At 45.7% G+C, this 27,340-nt stretch overlaps 1 protein-coding gene across 1 annotated transcript; it reads right to left on the bottom strand.

Moving 5' to 3' along the window:
* Positions 1-388: 388 nt before the first annotated feature.
* On the bottom strand, positions 389-27,340 carry LOC121626109 (protein-methionine sulfoxide oxidase mical3a-like). Its single transcript, XM_041964468.1, has 33 exons — positions 27,077-27,340; positions 26,617-26,824; positions 26,422-26,538; positions 25,461-25,559; positions 23,644-23,799; positions 23,451-23,551; positions 23,109-23,366; positions 22,779-22,894; positions 21,885-22,011; positions 20,785-20,878; positions 20,551-20,698; positions 20,215-20,411; positions 19,531-19,637; positions 19,395-19,457; positions 19,115-19,291; positions 18,616-18,702; positions 17,503-17,589; positions 15,410-15,569; positions 11,905-12,008; positions 10,668-10,740; positions 10,339-10,518; positions 9,693-9,821; positions 9,505-9,573; positions 8,530-9,183; positions 8,359-8,441; positions 7,607-7,678; positions 6,951-7,001; positions 6,627-6,872; positions 5,469-5,562; positions 5,131-5,181; positions 3,209-3,308; positions 3,026-3,099; positions 389-2,168 (listed from the first exon to the last, which is right to left on the bottom strand). The coding sequence occupies exons 1-33, from the start codon at positions 27,338-27,340 to the stop codon at positions 1,984-1,986; spliced, it is 4,731 nt and encodes a 1,576-aa protein (XP_041820402.1). The 3' UTR covers positions 389-1,983.

Consider the following 27,340-nt stretch of genomic DNA (forward strand, 5'->3'; position numbering starts at 1 on the left):
GAACTTTCAAACTGACCAACCTTCTGTGTTCACCTGTGACCGGCTCACCTGATGATGATGATGATGATGATGACATCACCTGTTTGAGGCTGTGTTGTGGACATCGTTTCGCATTAATCTGCTAATTAACTCCTCATTAACAGTCACTTCAGTCATTAAACAGAAACACATTCAAACTCTTTTTACATCAAATAACATGAAAGACAAACCGGAGAATTTGTTGGAACCTTGTTTTCTAACATGGAACTAGCTTAGCATCACTTAGCATTACTGTTAACACAGACCAAATTCTACAATAAGCAGAGTTCAGCTGTAAATCTTTTATTACACAGGATGTAAAGTCAGATTGCAGGTAGAAGGCTGTTTGTTGTTCAGTGCAGTTGAAGTTACATTAATAACCATCAGCTCATCACAGTCACATGACTTTAAACAGAGCAATGCTTCATATGAACAGGATTAATAAACAGTTACTGATCAGATGATCAGGTAAAATGAGGCCGACAGGTGAAGTTTGGTAGAACAGATCATGGTTTTGGCACAAGAATCAAAATGTAATAACATGATAATCTCTGAATCTCTAGTTAATGTGGACCATTTCATTCTTTCAATGAACACAAGGGTGAACATAACAGCATCAGAGGAAGCCGAGGGGTGTGACTAAAGCCTGGTCACCACAGCTAGTTACACAGATAACTACTCAGTTATATGTACGAGCAGTTAACACAGCCAGTTAACCAGTTAAACAGTGGCAGGTTTAAACCGTTTACACTTCACCATACTGAAGTAGTGACACTATAGTACAGATACTATAGATACTGCTACTGTGTAGTATAGATACTGGATACTTTACAGTATAGATACTGCTACTGTGGAGTTCAGATACTATAGATACTGCTACTGTATAGTATAGATACTGGATACTGTGTAGTATAGATACTATTTATACTGTATAGGTTGTCTTGGCTTGCTAACACTCACATGTTTCCAGCTAGCTAGCATGTTACAGGGTAGCTCACCAGCTAACACCACATGCACAACTTCATGTGTTGTTGGACTAACATACACAAGTGTCTGACAGGAACACAGTAACGCCCCCTGGTGGCTGACCATCAGTACAAACAGTCATTAACAAAATGTAAGTTTTATTGAGACTGAAATTCTGGTTTCTATATGTTAATGATAATAATAATGACACAGGATGTTTTTAACAAACTGGCTTCTTACTGACAGCGGAGTGGCTCACGATAAACACTCAGTAGTGTTTCATTGGTGGTATGAACTAGACTTCACCTTGTGGTCCTGATGACCATCTGTGGTACACACAAGGACAGTTTGTTTTGCTTCTGTCCAATCAAGTCCACAGCTTAGCATCAGACAGCAGTTTTTGATTTGAAGCAGACGTCACACGGCAAGCTGTCCTGACAGAGCTACGCTTTGAGCGGACAGAAGCTACCGGAGCTTATTAGCTAACATTCAGTTTTATTGAAGCTGCTGTAGAACACAGACGGGACAGGTATGACGTTAGTCATCACAAAGGAGTTAATAGAGTTAACTTATTATGTGATTAGCAACCAAGCACAGCTTTGGAAGCCAGATATCTCGATGGGCTATTGTGGCTAGCTAGCATTTTAGCATTTAGTAAGTGTAGTTAGCCAACTAGCCCCACAAATAGTCATGATGTCACGAAGCTTCCAGCAGTGACTATTTGACAAGGACGTGAGAATTATTTTCCTCTGCCGCTGTGTGCAGATCTCAGACTGGTTCTGACTGTCCCCCGGTCTATCTCAGATCTAGGTTTCTTTTTTCAGAAATAATTCATGCTTATCTGGTTTGGGTTTTCCACTTCAGTCCACTTCAGATGTTGTAATAGTTCTGCATTTCATGGCATCATCGTAACATTAATTGATTTTGATATCAATCTTTGCGTTGAAAAAGTCAGACTTGTGGTCAATATGACATCACTGCAGACCAGTTCAGACCAGTTCAGGCCCAGCTGAGTCCCAGTCCTCGGGCTGTCATGACCTCCTCCAGGTCCTGGTCTTCCTGTCGTTCCTGCAGCCTTTGTTCCTCCAGTAGAGACACCAGAGAGTCTCTCTGCTCCACCACCTCCAACATTTCCTCCAGGATCAAGCGCTCCTCCACCAGTTCCCACTCCTCTTTCAGGTGGTCTGCACACAACCAGGACACACAGGGTTAATATTCACTTCATCAAAAATTTTTTCAGTATCTAGTGAGATATTCAAAACACAGACTCCAAGGGTCGGATGTGTAAAACTATGTAAATGTAGGTGGAGAAACCTGTTCACATGCAAACGCAGTCTTTTCTTCAGATTTGTAAAACCCCTCGTACGTCTCATCTCAATCGTCCTGAAACTGTGAGCATGAGCCGTCTGACCATCCTCAAACCCACCCCAACTGCCTGCTTCACATATAAAGGGCCAGCATCTAGTTTAGATGTGATGAGAAGCATCTGAAGAAGAAGTCAGTTCAAGACCCTGACGGACATTAGAAAGTGGTCTGATTTCAAACATGAGGCGAGAAGCTCGTTAACGGTACATTTGGTTTCATGTCTCGATCAGAGGGTCTTCATCAAAACTAGTTTTTTGGATGGGTTCTAAAAATAAAGCCAGACATGAATCCAGGTGGGAGGCAGAAATAAACAAGCTTCCATCACTGTTCATTCACTTTTTATGTGTGCAGCACATCCCCAGTTATAAACATTAAAAAACTAAATTCAGGTTTAGCAGATAGTTAAACCTCTTTTCAGTTATTAGATGATCCATTACATGTATTCTACTTCATAAATGTCCACTGAACGAAGGACTGACCAGGCCTGCCTCCACCGGGCCAACAGTGAGCCGCCACTCGGCTGATCACTGTTAGTTCTCATGTTTCCACGGTTACAGCATCGCGTCTTTCAGGTTTAAATGAAATAATGTTTTTTCTTCTGATGACAGAAATAATGATTTAACTCAAACAGTAACTTCTGCTTTGTGTGTCCGTCAGTCAGCCGGTGTGAAGTTACCGTCCACAGCCATCCGCTCTCTGAGCTCCTGCTGCAGTCGACTCTGTCGGTCCTCCAACTCCAACTCTCGAGCACTGAAACACAGCAGAGACCCTAAAAACTGGATCCAGACCGCTCTGATTTATGCTGATAAACCTAAACCTGCTGAAGGAGCTGCTGCTGATGTAAAGGTCAGGTACTCACAATATCATGAGTTCAGATTCATATCGAACCAGAGAGTTCTTCTGCTGGACCAACTGGAACCACTGCTGCATCAGAGCCGGATTATCCAGTTTACCCATTCCTACAGAGAGGTGTTAAGAAAAAAACAACATCTCTGTCTCTTTCTCATCTGACAGTTGAGGTCAGCACAGAACAGTTTAATTTATTGTACAGGACAGTAAACTACAGTAAACATATAACAGCTGTATGCCAGCTCCTCATCAACAGTGGGTCTCCAGTTACAGCAGGGGTGGGGAACCTCCTGCCCCCGGGCCATCGATGGCCCAAATGGCCGTTTGGTCTGAGCCACAAGGCAATTCTTAAATACAAAAAAGCAATTATTAAAAAAAAAAGACTAAGACTAACGCATTCTTCCGAGTGGTGAACGCAACACACCCATAGCAGCTGATTATCATATCAATGCATCACGGCGACTGCCGAGAACAGAAAAGCAGATGCAGAGAAATGACAAAGAATTATCTTTTCATTGAAGTAAAAGACAAACCAGCGTGTCTCCGTCAGTTTGTGGGGACGAGTTCACAGTGATGAAGGTCAAACTCAAGAGTCATCACAGCTCAAACATGTTGAAACAAACGTTCCTGGATCAAGTCGGCGCTCTTCAGTGGAGTTTGATGCTCAACAAGCAGCTTCCACAGACCACATTCTGACAGAGACACTGTTCTGTAGGCAGGTTTGTGCTGAGCGAGCTATAGCTAAGAAAAAACCTCCTTCAGAAGGAGAATCAGTGAAGCAGAGCCTTGTTGCTGCTGTGGATCTGCGAGACCAGACAAAGTCAAGCTGTTCCAAAGGGGCAGTTTGTCTGAAATAATGGAATATAATGGAAAATCTGCAGTGAAGCTCAGTGACAGCAAGTGTCTGTGATCTGACCTTCATGGTGGACATGAACCTCTCAGAGCTGAACCTGGAGCTCTGGCAGCTTCTCAGCTCTCTGAGGTCACAGGTGAAATCATGTGAAATTAAAGCTAAAGAGGAAACACTGAGCTGCGACACCTGAATCTGCTGCTGAGAGAAACCTCCTGCTGGTGTTTGCTGAGAGGTTTCAGGAGTTGCTGGTCCAGCGTTGCCTCGATTGGTTAGTGTATTTTTACACACCAGTTTCAGCGGCAGCAGACCAGCAACTCTGTGTTCTAAAAAATGACTGTTTTAGTCAAAGGAGTCTGGTGGCTTTGGAAGCAATGCGACAGCTTCAGTTCCCCTTGATTGACGTGGATCCTGGAGGGTTCCTAGTAAAGCTTCCTTTATCGGAGGGGGGAAGTTAACCAGACAAATATTTCACAAACTAACCAGCAAACCGGCCAGGGGCCTGTTTCAGAAAGCAGGTTAAATCAACTCTGAGCTTAAACCTGAACTCTGATTTGACCAATCCTGTGATGAGAAACTCAGAGTTTTCAGGTGTTGAGGTTTAAATTGACTGTAATTTTCATTTTCCATTAACACCTTGCTCAACAGCATTTGATGACTATATTTCAACATTTGTAAATTCAAACACAGTCACTGAAACACTTCAACACTATGTATTTTTCATCTAGTCTAGTTTTAAAAGTGTTCTAATATGAGCTTTGATATGACAGAATGAACGAGGAAATGAAACAGTCTGTCAGACAGAGAGGAAGTCTGTTACCACAGTAACTGGCCCAGAGTTTCCCCCCCGGGTGAAGAAACGAAGAGATTTCACTAACACCGTGTTCTGAAACAAGGCTCAGTTTGTCCTCACACCAACCAGTTTAAAACCCATAACATCCTGTTCTTTTCACAATCCAGCCTTCACAACTTCTCTGACAGTACATGCAGTAGTACAAAGTAATTTACATCGGCTCACTACTTCCATGCACTGCAGTAAACCCGAGTACACTGAGCTGTTTGAAGTCTGAAGGTGAACTAACCTCCCAGGTGAAGCTCGACGTCTTGGCCGTCGTTGACGTCTCCCCAATAATCTGACAGAGACACATCACATCATTCTTAATTTACATTAATTATTCAGAGTCAGCTTTAAACTCACTGCACTGAAATGGGAAAAAGAAAAAAGACAAAAATAACTGAATACAATCATCACAAAGGAGTAAATGTGTCAGATTCAACCATTTTTGTTCATGCACATTATTCTCTACTTCAGAAATATGATCTCAGAAATGTTGATGGTTAGTGAGTAACTGACTGTGTGTGTATAATGAATATAATGAATATATAACTTGTGTGTGTGTGTGTGTGTGTGTGTGTTTACCTGCTTCTCCTCTCAGAGCTTTCTCCACCATCACTCCTCTCTCCTCCAACTGTCTCTGTCTCTCCTCCACTTGCTGCAGCTGTCTCTGTATCATCTGAAACAGTCAGGGAGTAGAGTCTCTGTCTGAGTCTCCCACCTGTCCCACCTGTCCCACCTGTCCCACCTGCTGCTCAGTTCATTTTGTCTGGACCTCTTAGTTCTGATCTGGTTCATTTTGACACTAACTTTTCAACAAGCCAAGAGACATGAACATGAAGTCGTACAAACAGACTAATTAGACCAGGCATGTCAAACTCATTCCATAAAGGGCCGTGTGGCTGCAGGTTTTTGTTCCAACCAAGGAGGAGCACACCAGGCCAACCAATCTACATCAAGGGTTCACTTAGTTATCAGCTGAAGACTGAGACCAACTGATTAATTGATTCCAGCCTGGTGTGCTCCTCCTTGGTTGGAACAAAAACCTGCAGCCACACGGCCCTTTATGGAATGAGTTTGACATGCCTGAATTAGACCATTTGGTGATGTCATCCAGCATCATCAGGGCCCACAGGGGGGACAGCAGGTCAGTCTGAACTTTACAAAACTGGACCAAGAAACAAGTGATGATGATCAGCAGCGGTGCAGACTGACACTGGACCTCATGAGACAAACATATAGAAATTGTAATATGACAGCAAGACAGTAGATGTCCTGCACTCACATGTGACCAACATACTGTATGTGTTACCATGGTTACCAAGTGATTGGCATAAACGTATACATTGCCTTCAGACTGCTGATTAGACCCCTTCCCTGACAGGTGACAACCAGCAGATGGATTTAATAACAGTTGAGCTTTTACAAATCATGTCAAAGTTTAAACATCCACAATTGCACAATCCTGCAGGTGGTCCAGCACAGTTCATTTGAAACCAGACTGAGACCCTCCTTTTCAGGTCATTTGCTGTTTGCTCCCACCAGAGGCTGACTGGCCAAATGAGGGTTCATCTAAGCCAAACCCAACAGATCAGATCTTACATCTGGGGCCACTTTGACTCTGCTGCCACCTGCTGGAGTGAAGAAGTAAGATCTCCTCCATGTCTCTGTCTTCTCTTTGTTAAAGACCAGGTCCACCTCACTGTGCTCAGGTAGACCTGGTCCAATCATCCCTGTTCTCACCTGAGCTTTGTGGAGTCTCTTCAGCTGTTCCTGTTTGGCCTTTCTTCTAGCAGCTCTCTGAACTCGTCGGGTGATTTTGGCATCCAGGTCTTCATCTTCGTCCTCTTGTCCCCTCTGGAACATGGTCTCCTTTACACTCAGACTGGATGGTTCCTTCGGCTGGACCAGGACCCCCACCACCTCCGTGGGACATGAGGACTCTCCATCGGAGTCCCGGATGGGGACTTTGTCCTTCAGAACGCGTGTCTGAAACAACACAAACAACAGCGTCGGTACATTTCAGGGAGTGTGACGGGACTGTAGATGATCAGATCCATTATCTACCTTGATGGCGTACGCTCGTCTAAAAGCCAGAGCATGAGGAACATACGCCGGCTGAGAGACATGAAACACAAAAACAGTTGAACAAAACACGGACGAGACAGACTGAAGCAATTTAAACAGCATCAGGTCTCAACAAACACACAAACATGTCTGTGGTCTTCAAGGAGACATCCAGGTCAAGTCTCAAGTCAGTTGTGATGGGTTCATGTCTGCAGTCAAGACCTGTGAGTCCAGTCTCATCAGTGGCGACGAGCCTGGAACCAGCCAACACAAGCAGAGTGTCAAGCTGCTTGAGACAAGTCAAAGTCCAAGTCAAGACAGTGGGACGTCTCTCATGTGTCCGAGTGTTGACTATTACCATGGAAGACTGACAACGTCCTTTCCATGCAGCTGCCAGATATTCAAATATTCTGGAGTTCACCAGGGTCAAATCACATCGAGTCTCTAAACAGTCGTGACCAAGTCCTTGATTGTGTCATTTAAATCTGATTCGAGTCCAAGTCTCTAGTCTGCCCCTCTGGACCAGTTAAAAGGTGCAGACAAAGACATTGATTAAGTTTCTATTTGTCTAATATAAAACTCGGAGCCACAGTCACACCACGCCACAACAATCTAAAATACAGAACACTGTTTCCTGGATCTAGAACAGCTGATACCTCCCGGTTCTCCTCCTCTTTTATTGAGACTCTCTGAATTTCAGACGTGAGGTCAAGCAGCGCCAAACGGAGCTACAAACATCAGAAGAAAGCAGTTAACATGAGGAAGGACGTCGACAGGCAGGGTTCACACTGATTCAGATTTTCAGCTTTAAATCCAGTCGTTAGTCTGATCCCTTTACTGGGACCTGTGAGAACTCGACCATCAAACAAACTGGGACAATCTTTAGTTGGTCCAGATCATTTTTTGAAGGTAAGAGCTCTGTTGTTGTCACTGGTGATCCGGTTTGAGTGGATCACCGTGACATGTGAGACCCTCAGTGTTAGATTCCTGCACACGCCCCCACCAGATCAAATCATACATGACAACAAGACTGTTCGTCACAGCTCCACAGGTGGCGCTCTGTGTCCCCTGACTCACTTGTTCACTGTACACCGTGACGTTCTGCAGTTGGACAGACCTGGAAACTGTGTGTAGAAACACCTGCAGTGACTGTCTGTGGTCCTGCCCCAAACTGTCCAAACTGTCCACAACCTGTTGAGAAGTGAGCCTGGATCCAGTTTACCTTCACATCACTGGTACGTCAAAGAAAACCTGAATATCTGATCTGGTTTCCGGTCATGAGTCTGGCCTTGTGTGGCTGTGAGATAATAATGGATGACCTTTCAGAACCTGTCGCTACGAGTCACAGTGTGTCGAGTCACCTCGCTGATGGCAGCGAGTCGAGAGCTGCTGTGTGTTTGAGTCTTACGTTGTTTCTGGCTGTCAGTGAACATCTCTGCAGCAGAGCCGACGACTCCAGATCGGACTCTTCTGCCAGACTCAGACTCACATCTGAAGACAGTAGCACAGGAAGTGTGATTATTACCTCATCACTATGACCTCACTCTGTCTTTAAGCTGCTTCTTTATGACATCATCACCTGGAGCTCTCCTTTGATTGGCCGCATCTTTGTTCACCATCTCTGCACCTGGAGGTAAGGTTCTGCCCCACTTCTTCTTCTCCCTCCTGTTTCCAGAGAACACTGCCCTCCACAGGGCTTTGGCACCGCCCCCTTCCACCTCCACCTGTCTGAGGGTTGGAGCCTCTCTGAGCCCCTTTAGCTGGGGGGGGATACCCCGACCCTGCAGAGTGGGAATGAGGAGGTGAGGAGGGAGGCTGTGGGCTCCTCTAATCCTCCTCCTCACCCCCACTGCCTCCTCAGTTGGTCCTGACACCTCTTCCTCCAACTCCTCCCCTCTCACCTGCAGGAGGAGGGGCTTCTTCTGTGGCAGTTCAGGGCTGATGTCATCAAATGAGCCCTGGCCTCCCGCAGTTTGCCGAGGGGTGTGTTTCTGAGCAGCTGTTTCCATGACGATGAGAGGCGTGAGCTGTGTGGGTGGAGTTGTGTCTGTGTCAGGGGCAGAGTCAGGCGTGGTGATGAAAGAAGCAGTAGAGGGTGTGCTCGCGATGGGCGGAGTCTCAGATGGAGGGGTGGAGGAGGTGATGCAGGGCAGTGGGCTGGATTCAGACTCCACAGATGTGTCACTTCCTGGTGCTGGGGGGGTGCTCTGAGTGGTGAGAGGACGGTCGTCCTCTGAGGGAGGAAAGAGACGAAGTCAGGATGTCGATCGTAGTAAAAAAGACAAATATTCTAAAAGTACAAGTCGAACCAATGAAATATTTTTAAAATCAAAATGTTAGTGTGAAAACTAAAAACTCTGACAAAACACTTTAAATACTTTATCATGTTTGACATTTGTAACGTATTAAGAAAAACTTCACTGTCAGTGTTAAAGAATACTGACCAGCAGCTGGGTACAATAATGATCACAGACAGCAGCTTCATGCTTCATCATCATCATCATCATCATCTAAATTTCATGTTTTCATGTACTTTAATTAGTCTGGATTGTACCTGTCTCCTCCTCTAACAGGAGCCACAGGCCCGAGTGTCGCTCCATGTCGCAGGGGCTGTACTCCCCCTCTACCAACAGGGGGAGACACAACACAACATCACAACACATATACACAATACAACACACTGAGGACTCAAAGTACACACCTCACAGAAAAGTCAGGAAACTGAAACACCAGGAGACTCACCGTCACTGGACTCCACCTCGCTGCTTCGCTCCTCTTCCTCCACCTCTCCCTCCTCTTCATCCTCCTCCTCCTCCTCCTGGCAGTGTCCGTGGAGCTGCAGATTTTCCCTCCATGAAGCTCTGATCTCCTCTGAGGTCACATGATGTCGACCGCTGCCCTCTTCCTCCTCCTCTTCCTCCATTTCTGACTCTGAACTGAAAACACAAAGAGACAAACTGAAGTTCTGTTTCGGTGCGAGGAGGATGACGTCCCACGTCTACGGAAGACCACCACTGGCAGCACACATGCATCGAGAGTCAAAACTGTGACGTTTGATTTAGAAAATACATTTTGAATGAAAGAGTCTCTCGTTTAAGTTTTAAGTTATTTTGTCATATCGAATGATTTTAAATTCAAAAGTCACAATTTTGACTCGTCATTATTGTGATGTAGCATCTTATCATTTTGACATAAAAAGTAACAGTGATAATAATAATAATAATAATAATAATAATAATAATAAATTCAGCTTTTTGACTTTTGACTTGAAAGGTTGAATTTGTGACTGAAAGAGTCCAGACCAGAAAAAGTAGTTTTGACAGAATTTTCTTCATATTTTATGTATTGTTATCTTTTCTTAGCGTTAAAGACCTTCCATACAAGAGACCCTGATCGGACCTGTGGTTGGTTTCCTCGTCCAGGCTCAGGTTGAAACGGTTCAGCGTCTCCTCTGAGACCTCCTCGGGCTCCTCAGGCTCCTCCAGCAGCTCCGTCTCCACCTTGGTCGAGCTTCGCCGGTAGTTTTCCAGCTCGATCCTCTCCGGCGTCGCCGCCATCACAGAAACAACTGCAAACACACCAGCACAGCCACACACACACACAGACACACACAGAAACACACACACACTAAAGCCCACATTGATTCCAGTTTAAGGAGCGTGCTCAGCGTGACCAGGTATGAAGACTGAAAGGACGACACAGCTGAGGAGAACTCACCTGAGGATCGACGACGGTCGGCAGAGATCTGGGAGTCTGCAGAGGAGAGCGATGGGGCTGAACCCAGAGACGCCTGTGGAGGAAACAAACACGCCGAGTGACAGTCGAGTCTTTTTCAGTGTTTTTGTCAAAAATACACTTAAATATGTATGAGCTCAGCGAGGACCAGGACCAGGACCAGGACCAGGACACACACCTCTCCAAACACAACAGCAACAACCAAGCAGCCACTTAACAACATCCTGGTAACCACACAGAACACCACAGCAATCACCTAGTACTACACCGTAACAGTACACACTCAGACCATTTACTTCAGTAAAAACAGCAAAAAAAAGGAATACTACTATACTCAAATACTTGTGTACACACACAGAAGTATTACAGCTAAACTAAATATTACTTCAACTACTCATTATGTAACAGTGTAATATAATTATTGTGTATTATCTGAGTGCATCTGCAGCAGCTTTAGATCATCAGTCCAACAGTCAGAATTCAGACTCCAAGAAACTGTCACAGACTTTAAATCTTCATGAGAAAAATACCTGCTGAATACACGTAGTATGCAGTATGATGATGGAACTGAATGCAAATGCTGGAGTGAAGTACAAGTATTTGAGTGAGTGTATGCAGTTAGTGTACTGGAGTGAAGTACAAGTACAAGTATTTGAGTGAGTGTATGCAGTTAGTGTACTGGAGTGAAGTACAAGTACAAGTATTTGAGTGAGTGTATGCAGTTAGTGTACTGGAGTGAAGTACAGTATTTGAGTGAGTGTATGCAGTTAGTGTACTGGAGTGAAGTACAGTATTTGAGTGAATGTATGCAGTTAGTGTACTGGAGTGAAGTACAGTATTTGAGTGAGTGTATGCAGTTAGTGTATTGGAGTGAAGTACAGTATTTGAGTGAGTGTATGCAGTTAGTGTACTGGAGTGAAGTACAGTATTTGAGTGAGTGTATGCAGTTAGTGTACTGGAGTGAAGTACAGTATTTGAGTGAGTGTATGCAGTTAGTGTATTGGAGTGAAGTACAGTATTTGAGTGAGTGTATGCAGTTAGTGTACTGGAGTGAAGTACAGTATTTGAGTGAGTGTATGCAGTTAGTGTACTGGAGTGAAGTACAGTATTTGAGTGAGTGTATGCAGTTAGTGTACTGGAGTGAAGTACAGTATTTGAGTGAGTGTATGCAGGTAGTCGTGCTGCTCGTTCAGGCTGTTGTTGAATGTGTTTGTCTTACTGTGGATGCGGGTTGTGACGCGGCTCCCCCAGGCGTACTCAGCCTCTTCCTCGCAGTCGCGGCGTTCAGACGGCAGTCGTCGCGTTGGAGACAGTAAAACCTGCCTGAAGACACGACATGTGGAAAACAACACGGAGTCTCCATCACCACACAACACGTGTGTGCAAACAGCCACCAGACTTCAACTCTTTCTTATACCGACAGTCAAACCGACGCCCGCCTGCACTTCAAACTCTGGTCATGTGACCGCTGCGCTCTGATTGGCTGCTCAGACTCACAAACAGACAGGAGACCAAGTTTTTCCTGAAGCTCGAACACACAATACAAGCTCTGTGGACCAAAATACACACACACACACACACACAGATTCAATAACACACACACACACACACACACACACACACACACAGATTCAATAACACACACACACACACACACACACACAGAGATTCAATAACACACACACACACACACACACACACAGAGATTCAATAACACACACACACACACACACAGATTCAATAACACACACACACACACACACACACACACACACAGAGATTCAATAACACACACACACACACACAGATTCAATAACACACACACACACACACAGATTCAATAACACACACACACACACACACACACAGATTCAATAACACACACACACACACAGATTCAATAACACACACACACACACACGCACACACACACACACAAGAGGAGGGTGCTAGGGCCCCCCCTGCATGACACAGTGGGGGTGCAATTTATGTTAAACTGTGAAACTCTCTATTTTTGACACACTTGATATATTTTATTGCAACATTTTTCATAGTTCTTTGTATAAAATGTACGAATATATAGTCAGCTTTTATTTTGTATTTCTCTATCCTGTTGTTATTCCTGCTGCTATTACCTGCTGCCTGTAACACACAAACACACACACACACACACACACACACACACACACACAGATACATTAATACACACACACAGATACATTAATACACACACACACACACACACACACAGATACATTAATACACACACACACACACACACACACAGAGATACATTAATACACACACACACACACAGATACATTAATACACACACACACTCACACACACACACAGATACATTAATACACACACACAATCACACACACACACAGATACATTAATACACACACACACACACTCACACACACACACAGATACATTAATACACACACACACAGACAATCACACACACACACTCACAGATACATTAATACATTGGTAGAACATTTTTAAATGAGATAAACAAAGATGTGTGGGGGTGACACTCAAGCCTCTAACTGCTAACTGTTGTTGTGACACACACACAGTAACACACACAGTGACACACACAGTGACACACACACACAGTGACACACACAGTGACCCACACACACAGTGACACACACACACAGTGACACACGCAGTGAGACATACACACAGTGACACACACACAGTGACACACACACACAGTGACACACGCAGTGAGACATGCACACAGTGACACACACACAGTGACACACACACAGTGACACACACAGTAACACGCACACACAGTGACACACACAGTGACACACACAGTAACACGCACACACAGTGACACACACAGTGACACACACACAGTGACCCACACACACAGTGACACACGCAGTGACACACACAGTGACACACACAGTGACACACACAGTGGCACACACACACAGTGACACACACAGTGGCCCACACACACAGTGACACACGCAGTGACACATACAGTGACACACACACACAGTGACACACACAGTGACACACACAGTGACACACACACAGTGACACACACAGTGACACACACAGTGACACACACACAGTGACACACACAGTGGCACACACACACAGTGACACACACAGTGACACACACAGTGACACACACACAGTGACACACACGGTGACACACACACACAGTGACACACACACAGTGACACACACACACAGTGACACACACAGTAACACACACAGTGACACACACAGTGACACACACACAGTAACACACACACAGTGACACACACAGTAACACACACAGTAACACACACACAGTAACACACACAGTAACACACACACAGTGACACACACACAGTGGCACACACACAGTGACACACACAGTGGCCCACACACACAGTGACACACGCAGTGACACATACAGTGACACACACACACAGTGACACACACACAGTGACACACACAGTGACACACACACAGTGACACACACAGTGGCACACACACACAGTGACACACACAGTGGCACACACACACAGTGACACACACAGTGACACACACAGTGACACACACACAGTGACACACACGGTGACACACACACACAGTGACACACACACAGTGACACACACACAGTGACACACACACACAGTGACACACACAGTAACACACACAGTGACACACACAGTGACACACACACACACACAGTGACACACACAGTGACACACGCAGTGACACATACAGTGACACACACAGTGACACACACAGTGACACACACAGTGACACACACACAGTAACACACACACAGTGACACACACAGTAACACACACAGTAACACACACACAGTAACACACACAGTAACACACACACAGTGACACACACACAGTGGCACACACACAGTGACACACACAGTAACACACACACAGTAACACACACAGTGACACACACAGTGACACACACACAGTAACACACACAGTGACACACACAGTGACACACACAGTAACACACACACAGTGACACACACAGTGACACACACACAGTGGCACACACAGTAACACACACAGTAACACACACACAGTGACACACACACAGTGACACACACAGTGACACACACACAGCAGAAAGCTGCCGTTTCCTGAGCTTTGCAGTGACCTTGAAGCAGCTCTGCAGTGAATCATGAACAGAGCCAGTTTCTGCTGGTCATGAGTCCACGGCTCCTCGGGCTCTTCACCATGACGACTCAGGAGTCATGTGCTGATTTTCCACCAGAAACACACTTTCACGTGTTTGTACTGAACACTGATGACTGGAACATAATTCATATGTTTTTATGTCGAGCTGCAAACCAGATTTCCTTCAGGATAGTCAGGAAGGTCTGAAGTCATTTCAACAATTATTTTAATCAGGCAAATATACTGAAAAACTTAAGATGTTCTGAAGAAATGTTTCCTCGAGCCTCTGAAGGTTCAGTGTTGGCAGAGTTGTGTTTGTCCAGGTTTGGGTTTATAACACCAGAATGAGACACCTTTTGCCTCCTGTCTCCTGATTGGTCTGTGCTCTAGCTCTGTAACAATCACCTTTTTGTTTTATTTAATCACATGTTTCTATCTTTAGAGCCTCTGTTTCTGAGTGTTCAGGATATTATATGCCACTGAAGTGAGGCTTTAACTGGATGATGATGATGATGATGATGATGATGAGGATGTAGGAAGACTCACCGCTGTGCTGGTCGAAGGTGTAAGCAGCCAGTCTGAGTGTGCTGCTGCAGTGGGAACACTGGAAACAGCTGCGATGGAAGAACAAACCCTCTGCACTCAAACGCTCCATCACATAAACTCTCTTCTGACAGAAGAAACACACGTCACTGCAGCCTGAGGACTGAGAGACAGACAGCTAGTTAGAGACAGACAGGTGCTGAGGGACAGACAGCTAGTTAGAGACAGACAGGTGCTTAGGGATATACATGTACTGAGCAAATGGACAGGTGCTGAGGGACAGACAGGTAGTTAATGACAGACAGGAGCTGGGAAGACAGACAGCTAGTTAGAGACAGACAGGTGCTGAGGGACAGACAGCTAGTTAGAGACAGACAGGTGCCGAGGGACAGAAAGGTAGTTAGAGACAGACAGGAGCTGAGCAGACAGACAGCTAGTTAGAGACAGACAGGTGCTGGGGGGTTTCTGCTTATTTTACTGTTTGCTTGTTTGCTTGTTTGCTTGTTTGTTTGCTTGTTTGTTTGGTTTTTTGTTTGTTTGTTTGTTTGCTTGTTTGCGATCTCTCTGTATTTTATTTTCTGTTCTTTCTTTTGCTGGACCTTTATTTAACGGTGAACAGTTTTTTGTAACGGTGCTATAGAAATAATCAACAATCAATAATAAGTGACGATCATTACTGTTCCAGGTATCGTCTTTATTATTTCCATTTCTGCTCCTTTATGCTTCTAATTAACAAAATGACAGACAGGCAGGCAGACAGAGAGAGAGACAGACAGACAGGGACAGAGACAGACAGACAGAGAGACAGAGAGAGAGAGAGACAGACAGACAGACAGAGAGACAGAGAGAGAGAGACAGACAGACAGACAGACAGACAGACAGACAGGGACAGAGACAGACAGACAGAGAGAGAGAGACAGACAGACAGACAGACAGAGACAGAGACAGACAGACAGAGACAGACAGACAGACAGACAGACAGACAGGGACAGAGACAGACAGACAGAGAGAGAGAGACAGACAGACAGACAGACAGACAGACAGGGACAGAGACAGACAGACAGAGAGAGACAGACAGACAGACAGACAGAGAGACAGACAGGTCACAGTCACAGATTCTTCTCTGTGGACTCAGATTCATGTTGTCCAGAGTCGTGCTGTGGCAGAGGATCATGGGAAATGAAGTCTTTACTCAAACTTCAGACAGGATCACTTTGAATAGATGTCTTGGTCCTGTGCTGTGTTCAATGACGTGAAGAGGTCCCACTCCTCCGGAGGAACTTTAGGACCGACGCTGGACACGTCCAGTCAGACTCAGAACTTTCTCACTTTCAAAGGTTTTGATGTTTTTCAGGAGAGAAGTTTAGATTTACTCTGATGTCCACTCAGAGGTGTGAGGACTGACCAGGATGAAGACCACGGACACTGACTGAAAGCCAGTCTGAAGAAGCCGTTAACTGCTGTCTCACAGGACATTTCAAAACTTAATAAAGCAACAACAGTCCCAACAGCTTTGACTCAAGGGCTCCTCCCTCACTGCTGGGCTGATGTTGTATTCTGGGACTCTAAAGGTATCCTGATAAACCAGGTGGAGTGAAACCTCTTCCCGTCATTCAAACTGAGCTTGTTTGACTGAAGATGTTCCGTAAGAACGCAGAAACAGACCTCCAGTCAGTGCTAATACATCCTCTGTGTGTTTTCAGCAGCTCAACACGCTCCTCGTCTGCGGCCGGACTGTCCAATAAAACGACTTTTGATTCATAAACCAAACCAAAGCAGAAAATAAACTTTGCTTGTGTCAGCAGCCAGAGGGGGAAGTCCAGCTGCTGGGTCACCAACAAACCAGAGCTTCAGTTTGTTTGAGCTGCAGGCTGATCTGAAGTCAGCTCTCCTCTCTTCAATAGAAACTATTCATGTGATTCACAGTGAGGACGGTTTGTTATCGGTCTGCAGACTGATCACATGAACCATCTGCCCTGCAGAGCTTCGCTCCCGCCGAGCAAACTGCTGAGTCCTGCATGAAACTGAGGCCGACCTAACGTCCAACATGTAACATCCACAAACACTGATACCCAGAATGCACTGCAGCGCCGTACCTGCTCCTCCCCGCCGGGCGCAGCCTGAGACTTGATCTTTTCTTTGAAGCGAAAACTCATCTGTTCCTGTTGAAGAGTTCGTTTCCTCTGATGAGGCGTTTCCATGGAGACATATGGGACGTTCACATGCGGACAGTTACTCAAGTACTCGAGTACAACTTTAAAAATACTTTTACAGGAGTCATTTCTGTTACTTTCTACTTCTACTCCACTACAGCTCAGAGGGAAATGTTGGCCTGTCTGGTGCTCTTCATGTGTTTCCTGGTGATGAGCAGTACATGATGTTGAAGGTGAAATCAAACGGCCTCCATCACTGCAGCGTCACCGATAAACCTGAAACTACACTGAGACCAGAGCAGAAGACTCTCTGACAGAAACATCCTGTGAGACCAGTTTCATTCAGTAACTGGAAACACTCGACTGCTTCTGTTCTCAGCCGTTCTATCATGAAGCCTCGAATCTGTTTAATGTGAAAGCATCTGCAGAGAATTCCACTGTTTCAATAAAGTTTCAATAAAGTTTCAGACTGACGTTAAAATGTGTATTTCACCTGATGATGAAGGAAATCATCGTCACTGATTTTTAATCTATTAAAGAATAAAACCGATAATCAGTGAACGTCCAGTGGAGCTCCGAGTGAAGACCTTCAATCTGTAAACTGTTGAAATGTTCACCTGAACTGATCAACGATGACGAAGGTCGCAGCTTTACATTTCATGTCTATTGTTTCTGTTCTTCAAACATTTTGTTTGTCCTGGGCTTTGAGAAAGAGAGGACGTCCGGCTAATCATCACACAAACAGTCATAATCTTTCACCTGGACCCACCTGGACCCACCTCTCACCAGTCAGTTTTGTATGACAGGCCGGATCTTTAGCGGTTCAGGATGTTTGTTTTTCAGTGTTTTCAGACTAAATAAGATCCACATCGATCCGTCACAGATTACTGACAAATCAAACGTTCAGGTTTTAATGGAGCAGAGCTGAAACTGCAGTGATGTCGGCGTTTCTAGAAGTCACGTATGAAACAAAAAACTGGTTTCTACTGGTTTCTGCTGGGTTTCTGCTGGTTTTCTACTGGTTTCTACTGGTTCCTGCTGACTACCAGTCTTTACCGGTCTCCACGATGACGTGTGAAGTGGAGCTGGAGCCGTCTGACAGTCTGGAGACTGTGGGGGGGAGAGGCTGGACAACAGCTCCCCCTGCTGGTCAACACACGGTCATATACATGTGAACATTATGAATGAATGAGCTGAATCAGCCTGGTGATGAGCGATGCTGTCTGACGCTGTCTGTACTTCTACTCATACTAATATTCTCCTCTGTGTCACCTGATGTTTTGAACTGTCTCTTTTGATTTTGTTCTGCGTGATTCTCAATGATCTTCGTCATTTTAATTATTTAATCTAATAATCTCTGTAACATCAGTCCAGGACTTTTTACTTTGATGTTTATGAATACAAACTGTCCTGTTTAACGAACCAATCGATCAATAAATGACCTCTGACACCAGCCGGCCGCCCGCAGGACTGTTCACACCCTCTGATGATCTCATGATGAACAGACTGACCTCCATCATTGAAACCTGTGTGTACGACGTCAGTCTGATCTCACCTGGTGACGTAAGGCTGCTACAGAAGGAGAAGAAGAAGAACTCCTGCAGGAGGCGGAGCTCTTGTCCAGCTTCGCCTGCAGCTGACTGGCCATCAGACGCACTCTGGAGCGACTGGGCCCACCCACAAACGCCTCATCATACACCTGGCTGTCCACATCACTGTTCTGGTCACATGACTGGAAACAAGAACTTTATTTAAACAGAAAACATCGAACTGAAGAGTGAAAATGAATTTCTGCTCTTGTATCTGCAGTCAGAAAATAAAGTGTAAACATTGACCTCCAGCTGCTCTCGACACGCTCGACTGGTCTTCCTCCTTTTCCCCCGAGCTTCTTTCTGCTCCTGTCGAGACACCCAGGTGTTACCGGCTCACAGGTATGAGAAGAACAAAGAAGACAGAGCAACAAAGAGCTACAGGAACCTTTGGATTTCTCTTTCTGGAAGGACTGAGTCCCAGTCTGCTGAGCAGAGAAGCCGGAGTGATGAGAGCTGATCTCAGGTCAGAACTGTGACTCAGACAACCTGAAACAACAAGAAAGACTTTATAAAGCGATCGCATCACAACATCATGTGACTCTGATGGAGGTTTTCTTTAACACACTTTACATGTTTGAATTGCTTTTATTTTACATGTGTGACCCTTTAACAGACTGATAATCTTTGTAATTGTTAACAACATCTTTAAATTAAATCTCATTAACAGCTTTTTGTCTTTGTGTATTTCACTCTAAACAAGAGAATAATTTACTAAATGAACAACATTTGGTATAGAAGAAGACTTCAAACCAGTGATCCAGACCATAAACTCATTAGGAAAGTGTTTACTAAAGATAAATCGAGTAAGAAGTTAGGCCATTTTCTTCTACACAATCAGACTTAATTCTGCAGCCTGTGGAGTCGCCCCCTGCTGGCCATTAAAAAGAGTGCAGGTTTGAGGCATTTTTTTTTTAACCCACTCCTCACTGCCCCGCCCCAACCCTAACACAGTTAAACAGTGTTTCTTCGACCAATTAGGTGTGTTTTTGCTAAACAGTCTTTTTTGGGGCTAAACAACCTTGTTCTAGGTTTCAGGTTAGGTTAGTCTCTTCCTGTGTCTCACCGGGAGGGGGGGGCGTGTCTTTCAGCAGCTGGTAGAACTGACTCAGGTACATCACCATTGACAGAGAATCTGGTTCTGCGACAGACAACATCTCCTCCACCGTCATCAGAGGAGAAATCCCAAACTCTCTTTCGGCCACATTGAAGCCGAGCCAAGTGTTTTCTTCCACCGACGATTCATCCAGAGAGTCAAAGTCACTGAGGACAGACAGGAGGACGAGGTCAGGAGGACGGGTAGTCAAAACTGAATCAGGACTTAATAGAAAATGTGTCCTGTGTCCTACGAATGATTGAATTATATTCATTGTCTCAGTCGGGTGGAGGTGCACAGTTTTACATGAGATCAGATCGATATCGATGAATCAGGGCACAGAGAGCGAGGCCACTCTTCCAGGAAGTAGTCAGGTCACTAACAGCAACGCCACGGTAACCACGAGTCTGCTCCTGACACCAAGCGAGCAGCTTATTGGACTGAGAGAAAGAGTCTGTCAGAAAGGATGAGACAGGAAACGATTCAGGTTAAAGTAACTGAACTGTGAGTCGAGGTGTTTCATAGGAAGGCCGAACTCACCTTGTCTGAGGAATCTGGGTGACGGCAGGCGGATGATGTCACCACAGACTGTGTTCAGACCCGCCTCCTCTCCTGTGTCCACCAGGTGTCTCACCTGAGAGAAAAAACAAAAACAAACAACAAAAAAACAGTTGTTTGTTTGAGCATCAGTAAACAAATATACATATAAAAATACATATTAAAACATGCGTGTGTGTCCCTGAGTGTGTGTGTGTGTGTGTGTGTGTGTTTGTGTGTGTGTGTGTGTTTGTGTGTGTTTTTGTGTGTGTGTGTGTGTTTGTGTGTGTTTGTGTGTGTGTGTGTGTGTTTGTGTGTGTGTGTGTGTGTGTGTATGTGTGTGTGTGCGTCCCTGTGTGTGTGTGTGCGTGTGTCCCTGTGTGTGTGTGTGTGAGTGTGTCCCTGTGTCCCTGTGTGTGTGTGTGTGTGTGTGTGTGCGTGTCCCTGTGTGTGTGCTTGTGTGTGTGTGTCCCTGTGTCCCTGTGTGTGTGTGTGTCCCTGTGTCCCTGTGTGTGTGAGTGTGTCCCTGTGTGTTTGTGTGTGTGTTTGTGTGTGTGTGTGTGTGTGTCCCTGTGTGTGTGTGTGTGTGTGTGAGTGTGTCCCTGTGTGTGTGCGTGTGTCCCTGTGTGTGTGTGTGTGAGTGTGTCCCTGTGTCCCTGTGTGTGTGCGTGTGTGTGCACCTGTGCAGGTGTAATGAGCAGACGGTTGTCTGTTTGTGTGTGTGTGTGTGTGTGTTTGTGTGTGTGTGTGTGTGTGTGTGTGTCCCTGTGTGTGTGCGTGTGTGTGCGTGTGTCCCTGTGTGTGTGTCCCTGTGTGTGTGTGTGTGTGTGCGTGTGTCCCTGTGTGTGTGCTTGTGTGTGTGTGTCCCTGTGTCCCTGTGTGTGTGCGTGTGTCCCTGTGTGTGTGTGTGTGTGTGCGTGTGTCCCTGTGTGTGTGCTTGTGTGTGTGTCCCTGTGTCCCTGTGTGTGTGAGTGTGTCCCTGTGTGTTTGTGTGTGTGTGTGTGTGTGTGTGTGAGTGTGTCCCTGTGTCCCTGTGTCCCTGTGTGTGTGCGTGTGTCCCTGTGTGTGTGCGTGTGTCCCTGTGTGTGTGCGTGTGTGTGCACCTGTGCAGGTGTAATGAGCAGACGGTTGATGTTCAGGTATCTCGTTGTCGGATCAGCTGTAAACAGACTGAAGTTCTTCTGCATGTTCTCTGGGGTCGTCTGAGGGAGGAGACGGTACAAACTCTCCCTGAGAGACAGACAGGAGACACAGAGACAGACAATAAGGTTGACCAGCTGACTCACAGTCCTGGCTGCAAGGCTGAAGAGAACCAGAGAAGAAGAGGCCAGCCAAGGAAAGTGGCTGACTTCAAGACATCCTACCAGTGGCTAGCAAAGTCTGGCCTGAAGGACCAGAGGCTCTGATCACGGCTGCACAAGAACAGGTCCTAAGCTCCAGACCGGCAGAGGCAGGGGTCTACCACAGCAGACAGGACCCAAGGTGCAGCCGGGTGTAAAACACAAGCTGGGAGAGCTGAGCAGCATTACCCAGTGGCTGGGATAGTAAACAGGGACACCTGTGCCGAGTAAGGATAAGAAGTCTCCAAAGCCCAATGAGACACACCACCAAAAGAGGTTGAGATCATCAGAGTAAAGATCCTGTTCAAGGTCCAGACAGACCAGCAGCTGCCGGCTCATCAACCAGACATCATGGTTGATGGTGAGGAACAGAAGAGAACTGAGACAGATGTCCCAGCTTAGATCAGAAAGAAGGAGCACGAGAAGACGGACCAGTACCAAGAGCTGAAGGAACAACTGGAACAGATATGGAGGGTGAAGTCTTAAGAGGTCCCAGTGCTAAAAGAAGCATTAGGGGCTGCGACCCCCGAACTAGGACAGTGGATCCAGCAGATCCAGGTCTCTACCTAGAAAAGTGTGAAGTCCTAGAACAGCTAAGATACCGTACAAAGCCCCCTGTTAGAGGACCTGAACATATATGATGATTTATATACTGACCTGTCTGCCAGGATGTGCAGAGGAGCTCCTCCTTGAGACCAGTTTCGTATCATCCATGCTGAATCCAGAGCTGCCAGAAACCCTCGAGCAATCCCTGTTCCCATCGGCCAGAAGGGCTGCAGACAGACAGGAAGACAGAGATCATCATCAGCCATCTGTCTGATTCTGGAGGTTAATTGTTTTTAATAATAATAAATCAATGACTTATTATACAGACCGAGTCCGTCCAGCCTTTGGTCTCAGAGTGTTACTTCAAAGTCTGTTTACCTGTCTTACCTCCAGCAGGCTGTCTGTTTCTCCACCTGTCTCACCCCAAGCAAACTGACTCACCTCCAGCAGACTGTCCCCCACCAGTGTGACCAGCAGCTGGTGTCCGTGGCGTTGGCGAACCATAGCGGCATTCTCGGATGCGTACATGCAGGTGAAGTCGAACATGGCAACATCTGGCTGACCGTAGTGATTCATGGCAAAGTCCAGAGAAGGCAGCTGGTGATTGGTCGAGAAGTCGGCAGCTTGGCGGGCGTACATCTGCAATGCATTCTGGTCCACGTTCCCCCGAGAGAGAAGCAGCCCAGTGTCTGCAAAATCCTGATGCAGGAAGACCAGATATGTTTCTGTTATGTCAGACTTTGATACTTTGTAGTTCTGATATGTTTTCAGGTGTGATCTCACCTGTAAAATGACTCCTTTCTCCAACAGACTCTGTTTCTTTGCCGTCATCACAAAGTAGTGAGTATCATCTTTGTAGTACACAATGTTCTCCAGATCAATGCCTGAAAATTCAGATATAAGACCACGATGAGGTCAGATGTTCCACGTTATGAAGAACAACAGCGTCAAAATGACTTTTAATACATTTTCATACCAGTTTCCTGTCGGAGTTCCTGGAAGAACCTCTGGTTGAAGATGAACGCCACTCCGCTGATCTCCTCCACTTTGGCCTCAGCTGTGGTGTTTCTGTTTTTAAAGTTGGCTGTGATGGCGATGGCCAACTTCCCTCTGAACTCTTTACGCCTGAAACCTGCTCTCACAAACAGTTAAAGAGACGGTGTTAGGACCACGATAGAGAAACAAAAACACTAAGATTAGCATGAAAAACATTCAGTATTACATACAAGTTGTCATATTTTGACTAAAAAGTTACAATATTTCAAAACAATAATATTTCTGGTAATATTACAGAAACACTCAGTAACACTACATACATGTGAAACTGTGAGATCCCACCAGTGGTTCAAGCTTCAGAAGGAGAAAACCATCAATCGTTGATGTGTCCTGGAGAAGCCATCCCATGCATGTATGGACTTCTCAAGATTCACACCAGCAGCAACTCAGTTACTTACAACACTCACTGCCAAGCATATCTACCTTTTCAGACCCCTTGGTTCCCCTCACCTTCTTCAAACTCCACAGACTTTGTGAACAAGGTTAAAGAATAGAAACTGTACCTTGGTGAAACCACTGTGTCCTATGTGACCTCATTGTTTAAAGCATCACAACTATGGAAGCGACGGAAACTGTCAGGAAACAGCTGACCGAACCCTGAACGACAGAACCAGCTTCAGACCAGCTTTGTGAACTGCTGGACCACTGTCAGAACACAACCGACTGTCAGTGAAACATCAGGTTTTACAGACAGAAGCATGGCTGTGCCATGGACTCACCAGTATCTCCCGTTGTGGCCAACCTAAACATGGTAGAAGAAGACAGAGCACTGAACTCCTGAAGAGGAACGACACTGAGCCAGTGGTTTAGATATACAGATGACACCTGGGTCACAATCAAAACCCAGGAAGTGCAGACCTTCACAGAACACATCACCTCAGAGGACAGTAACATCAAGGTCACCCAAGAGGAAGAGTGTGAACAGTCCAAGAAGAGCTTGGCCCTCCTTCAACCCTCCCTGGACAACCAAGACCTGGGCGACTGAAAATCTTCACAGGCAAGAAAAAAGTGCCAGTTTTACAAGAAAAAGTTGCAAAACTAACACAAGATGGCGTAATATTTCATACTTGTACTTTTAGGGAATACTCGGAGAGGTCATTGGTACCTGAATCAAAGGGTTTGTCCTCTGCTTTTCTACGTCATGATATCGAACATCGTCAGACTGGGCTCAGCTTTCATCACTCAGCTGTATTTGAGCTCAGTGCATGTTGACATTATTAAACATTTATAAAGCAATGTTTAGCATGTGAGCATGCTGAAATACTAATGCTAACGTGTGAGCCTTGCTGGCTAGCATTCATTTCAAAATACTGGCACTGAGACTGAGCTTCACTTAGTCTGAGCTTTACTCCCCTCGGCTGTGTTCATATTAACACACTGACACATTTTCAAACTTTGATCAGACTCAGCTATTCTGAGGCTCATCTGTACTTTTTAATGAGTACTTTACTTTCAACTGCAGTACTCAAAGGACTCAAATCTTCTTATTTGTAATCTAAACTTTGCTTGACCTCCTACTTCCTACCTTTTAAAAAAGACTCAGGTCCACGCTGTCAGAGATCAAGTTTGATCCACCTGAGCTGGACTGTCAGACTCAGCTTCACAGAGGCTCAGCTGTACTTTGTGGTCTGGTCTTCACTTCAGTCTAAAGGAGGTGTCAGCCGTCTGACGTAACAGTGGAGTCTTGGGACTGTTGGCTTTCAGCAAACTAAACTGAACTTCGACAGATTGTTGTACCTGGCAGTGTGTTCCTGCGTCCATCTGCTCCAATGATGACATCAAACTCCAGCTGATTGACGGAATGAGACTTTGGTCTCACCTCCATTCTCCAGCCCACTGCTGCACAGGTAGACAGGTGGACAGGTAGACAGGTAGACAGGTAGACAAGTGGACAGGTAGACAGGTGGACAAGTGGACAGGTAGACAGGTGGACAGGTAGACAGGTGGACAGGTGGACAGGTAGACAGTACACACAAAGATCACGAGTAAGTTTGTTCTTTGAAAGGGTCTCGTTAACTTGCACTGATGCTTCCACCACTTTCACCCGCGATATATAACCTGGCGGTTGGTTCATATTCTTCAACCGACACTTCAAACACTTTCAAATGCCACGAGTCAACTTTCTTCAAAAGTAAACAAAAGATTGTAGCTTCTGTCGGTGCCCATGTACTGACACACTGCTTTCACTACATTTCTACTACTTTTACATTCACAGTAAACTGACACTTCAGCTGCTTTCATCTCTGAGGGGCTTTCAGACACGGAGCGGTTGCTGCCCCCACTTCCACTGTCTTCAATGTGAACGCAGTGGCAGATGTACTCAGGGGGCAGCTGCTGCTCTCATGAATGTTCATGCAAGTCAACTTTTCGTGTAGTTTGTACACTTGAAGTGGTAAAATCTTCTTCCAGAACTTCCACAAACAAACAGCTCAATGAATCACTTGTATTTCAGATTTTAACTTTTGATATTCTACTTCATTTCAGTTGCTAATTCACCTTCTTTCTGTATTTGATTTTAAGTGTTTCAGTTTTATCGTCTAAAGCGCTTCAAAGACTTGACTTGTTTTTGTTCACAGTTAAAAAGTTTCAAATGTTTTTTACATTTATAAAAATGCAGTTTCTTTCAGACATGTGACCTTTTCTAGTTTTAACAACAGATCACAAACCAGCTGTTTGTTAAAATAACTGTAGTTCTCACTGCGTCGCTGCTGATCCTCCGGCGGCTCCACCAGGTTTTTAAACTCCACGTTGACATGGACTTCAACCCCCAGCAGCAGGGCCACCTTTAGCAGGACCAGTTGCAACTGACGGATACCTGCAGACAGGAAAGAGGAGGTGCTGACTGAGGGATCCGGTGATCTGATCAGACAGGTGTGACGCATCGCGGACTTACTGATGTGGTCGATTGAGCCGGCGCAAAACTTCCCGTAAAACTTTTTGGCCCCAAGACCGCGCAAGTCGTGGATGGTGAAGGGCCACAGGTGGAGCACGTTGTTCCTGGAGAAAGAGTCTCTCTTCTCCAGCAACACCACCCGAGCTCCCATGAAGCTCAGCTCCACTGCCGTCCTCAGACCGCAGGGCCCCGCGCCAATGATGACACACTGAGCAATCAGAGAGAGAGAAGACACAGTTCACCAATCAGAGAACAGACAGCAGCTGACGAATCGTTTTTATGATAACTACGTCCTGTGTGTATGATAAACGATACGTGATACTGAACTGATATCGTTGGACTTTGGGGGGAACCCGGTACTGCCGGATCTGCCGGCAGGCCAGCGGGGTCCAGCGTGTTGCTGTGAGGGGGCCATGTCTCCCTGGTGTATATTATGTATAGATAGAATTAAAAAACTTACAGTGGTATTGTTACAGATTCGGGCCCTCTGGTACTCCTGCTGAGCGGCCCTTCGGTCCAGTTTGGCCCACAGAGCATTGGCCTTCCAGTAATTGAGGCGCCGTTTGATTGGTCGGTACAGCGGCCTCTCTGCGGCGCTCTTGTCCAGCTGCAGATGTTCACACAGCTGGCTGAAGGACCACAGCGCCGCCCTGCAGGTTGACGATGACACAAACTCATCAAAAAGCTCCTGAGCTCGGCATTCTGGGTAGGACTCGTCCCCCAT

This window comes from Chelmon rostratus, chromosome 22, assembly GCF_017976325.1.
Source record: "Chelmon rostratus isolate fCheRos1 chromosome 22, fCheRos1.pri, whole genome shotgun sequence".
Taxonomy (NCBI): Eukaryota; Metazoa; Chordata; class Actinopteri; order Chaetodontiformes; family Chaetodontidae; genus Chelmon; species Chelmon rostratus.

Coding starts and splice junctions, on each gene's coding strand:
- LOC121626109 (XM_041964468.1), bottom strand. CDS start 27,340: ATGGGGGACGAGTCCTACCCAGAATGCCGAGCTCAGGAGCTTTTTGAT. Junction 22,895..23,108: donor TGGGGGACAGTCTGCTGGAG/GTGAGTCAGTTT, acceptor GTCTGTCTGCAG/CCCTTCTGGCCGATGGGAAC. Junction 15,570..17,502: donor CGCCCGGCGGGGAGGAGCAG/GTACGGCGCTGC, acceptor TCTGTCTCTCAG/TCCTCAGGCTGCAGTGACGT.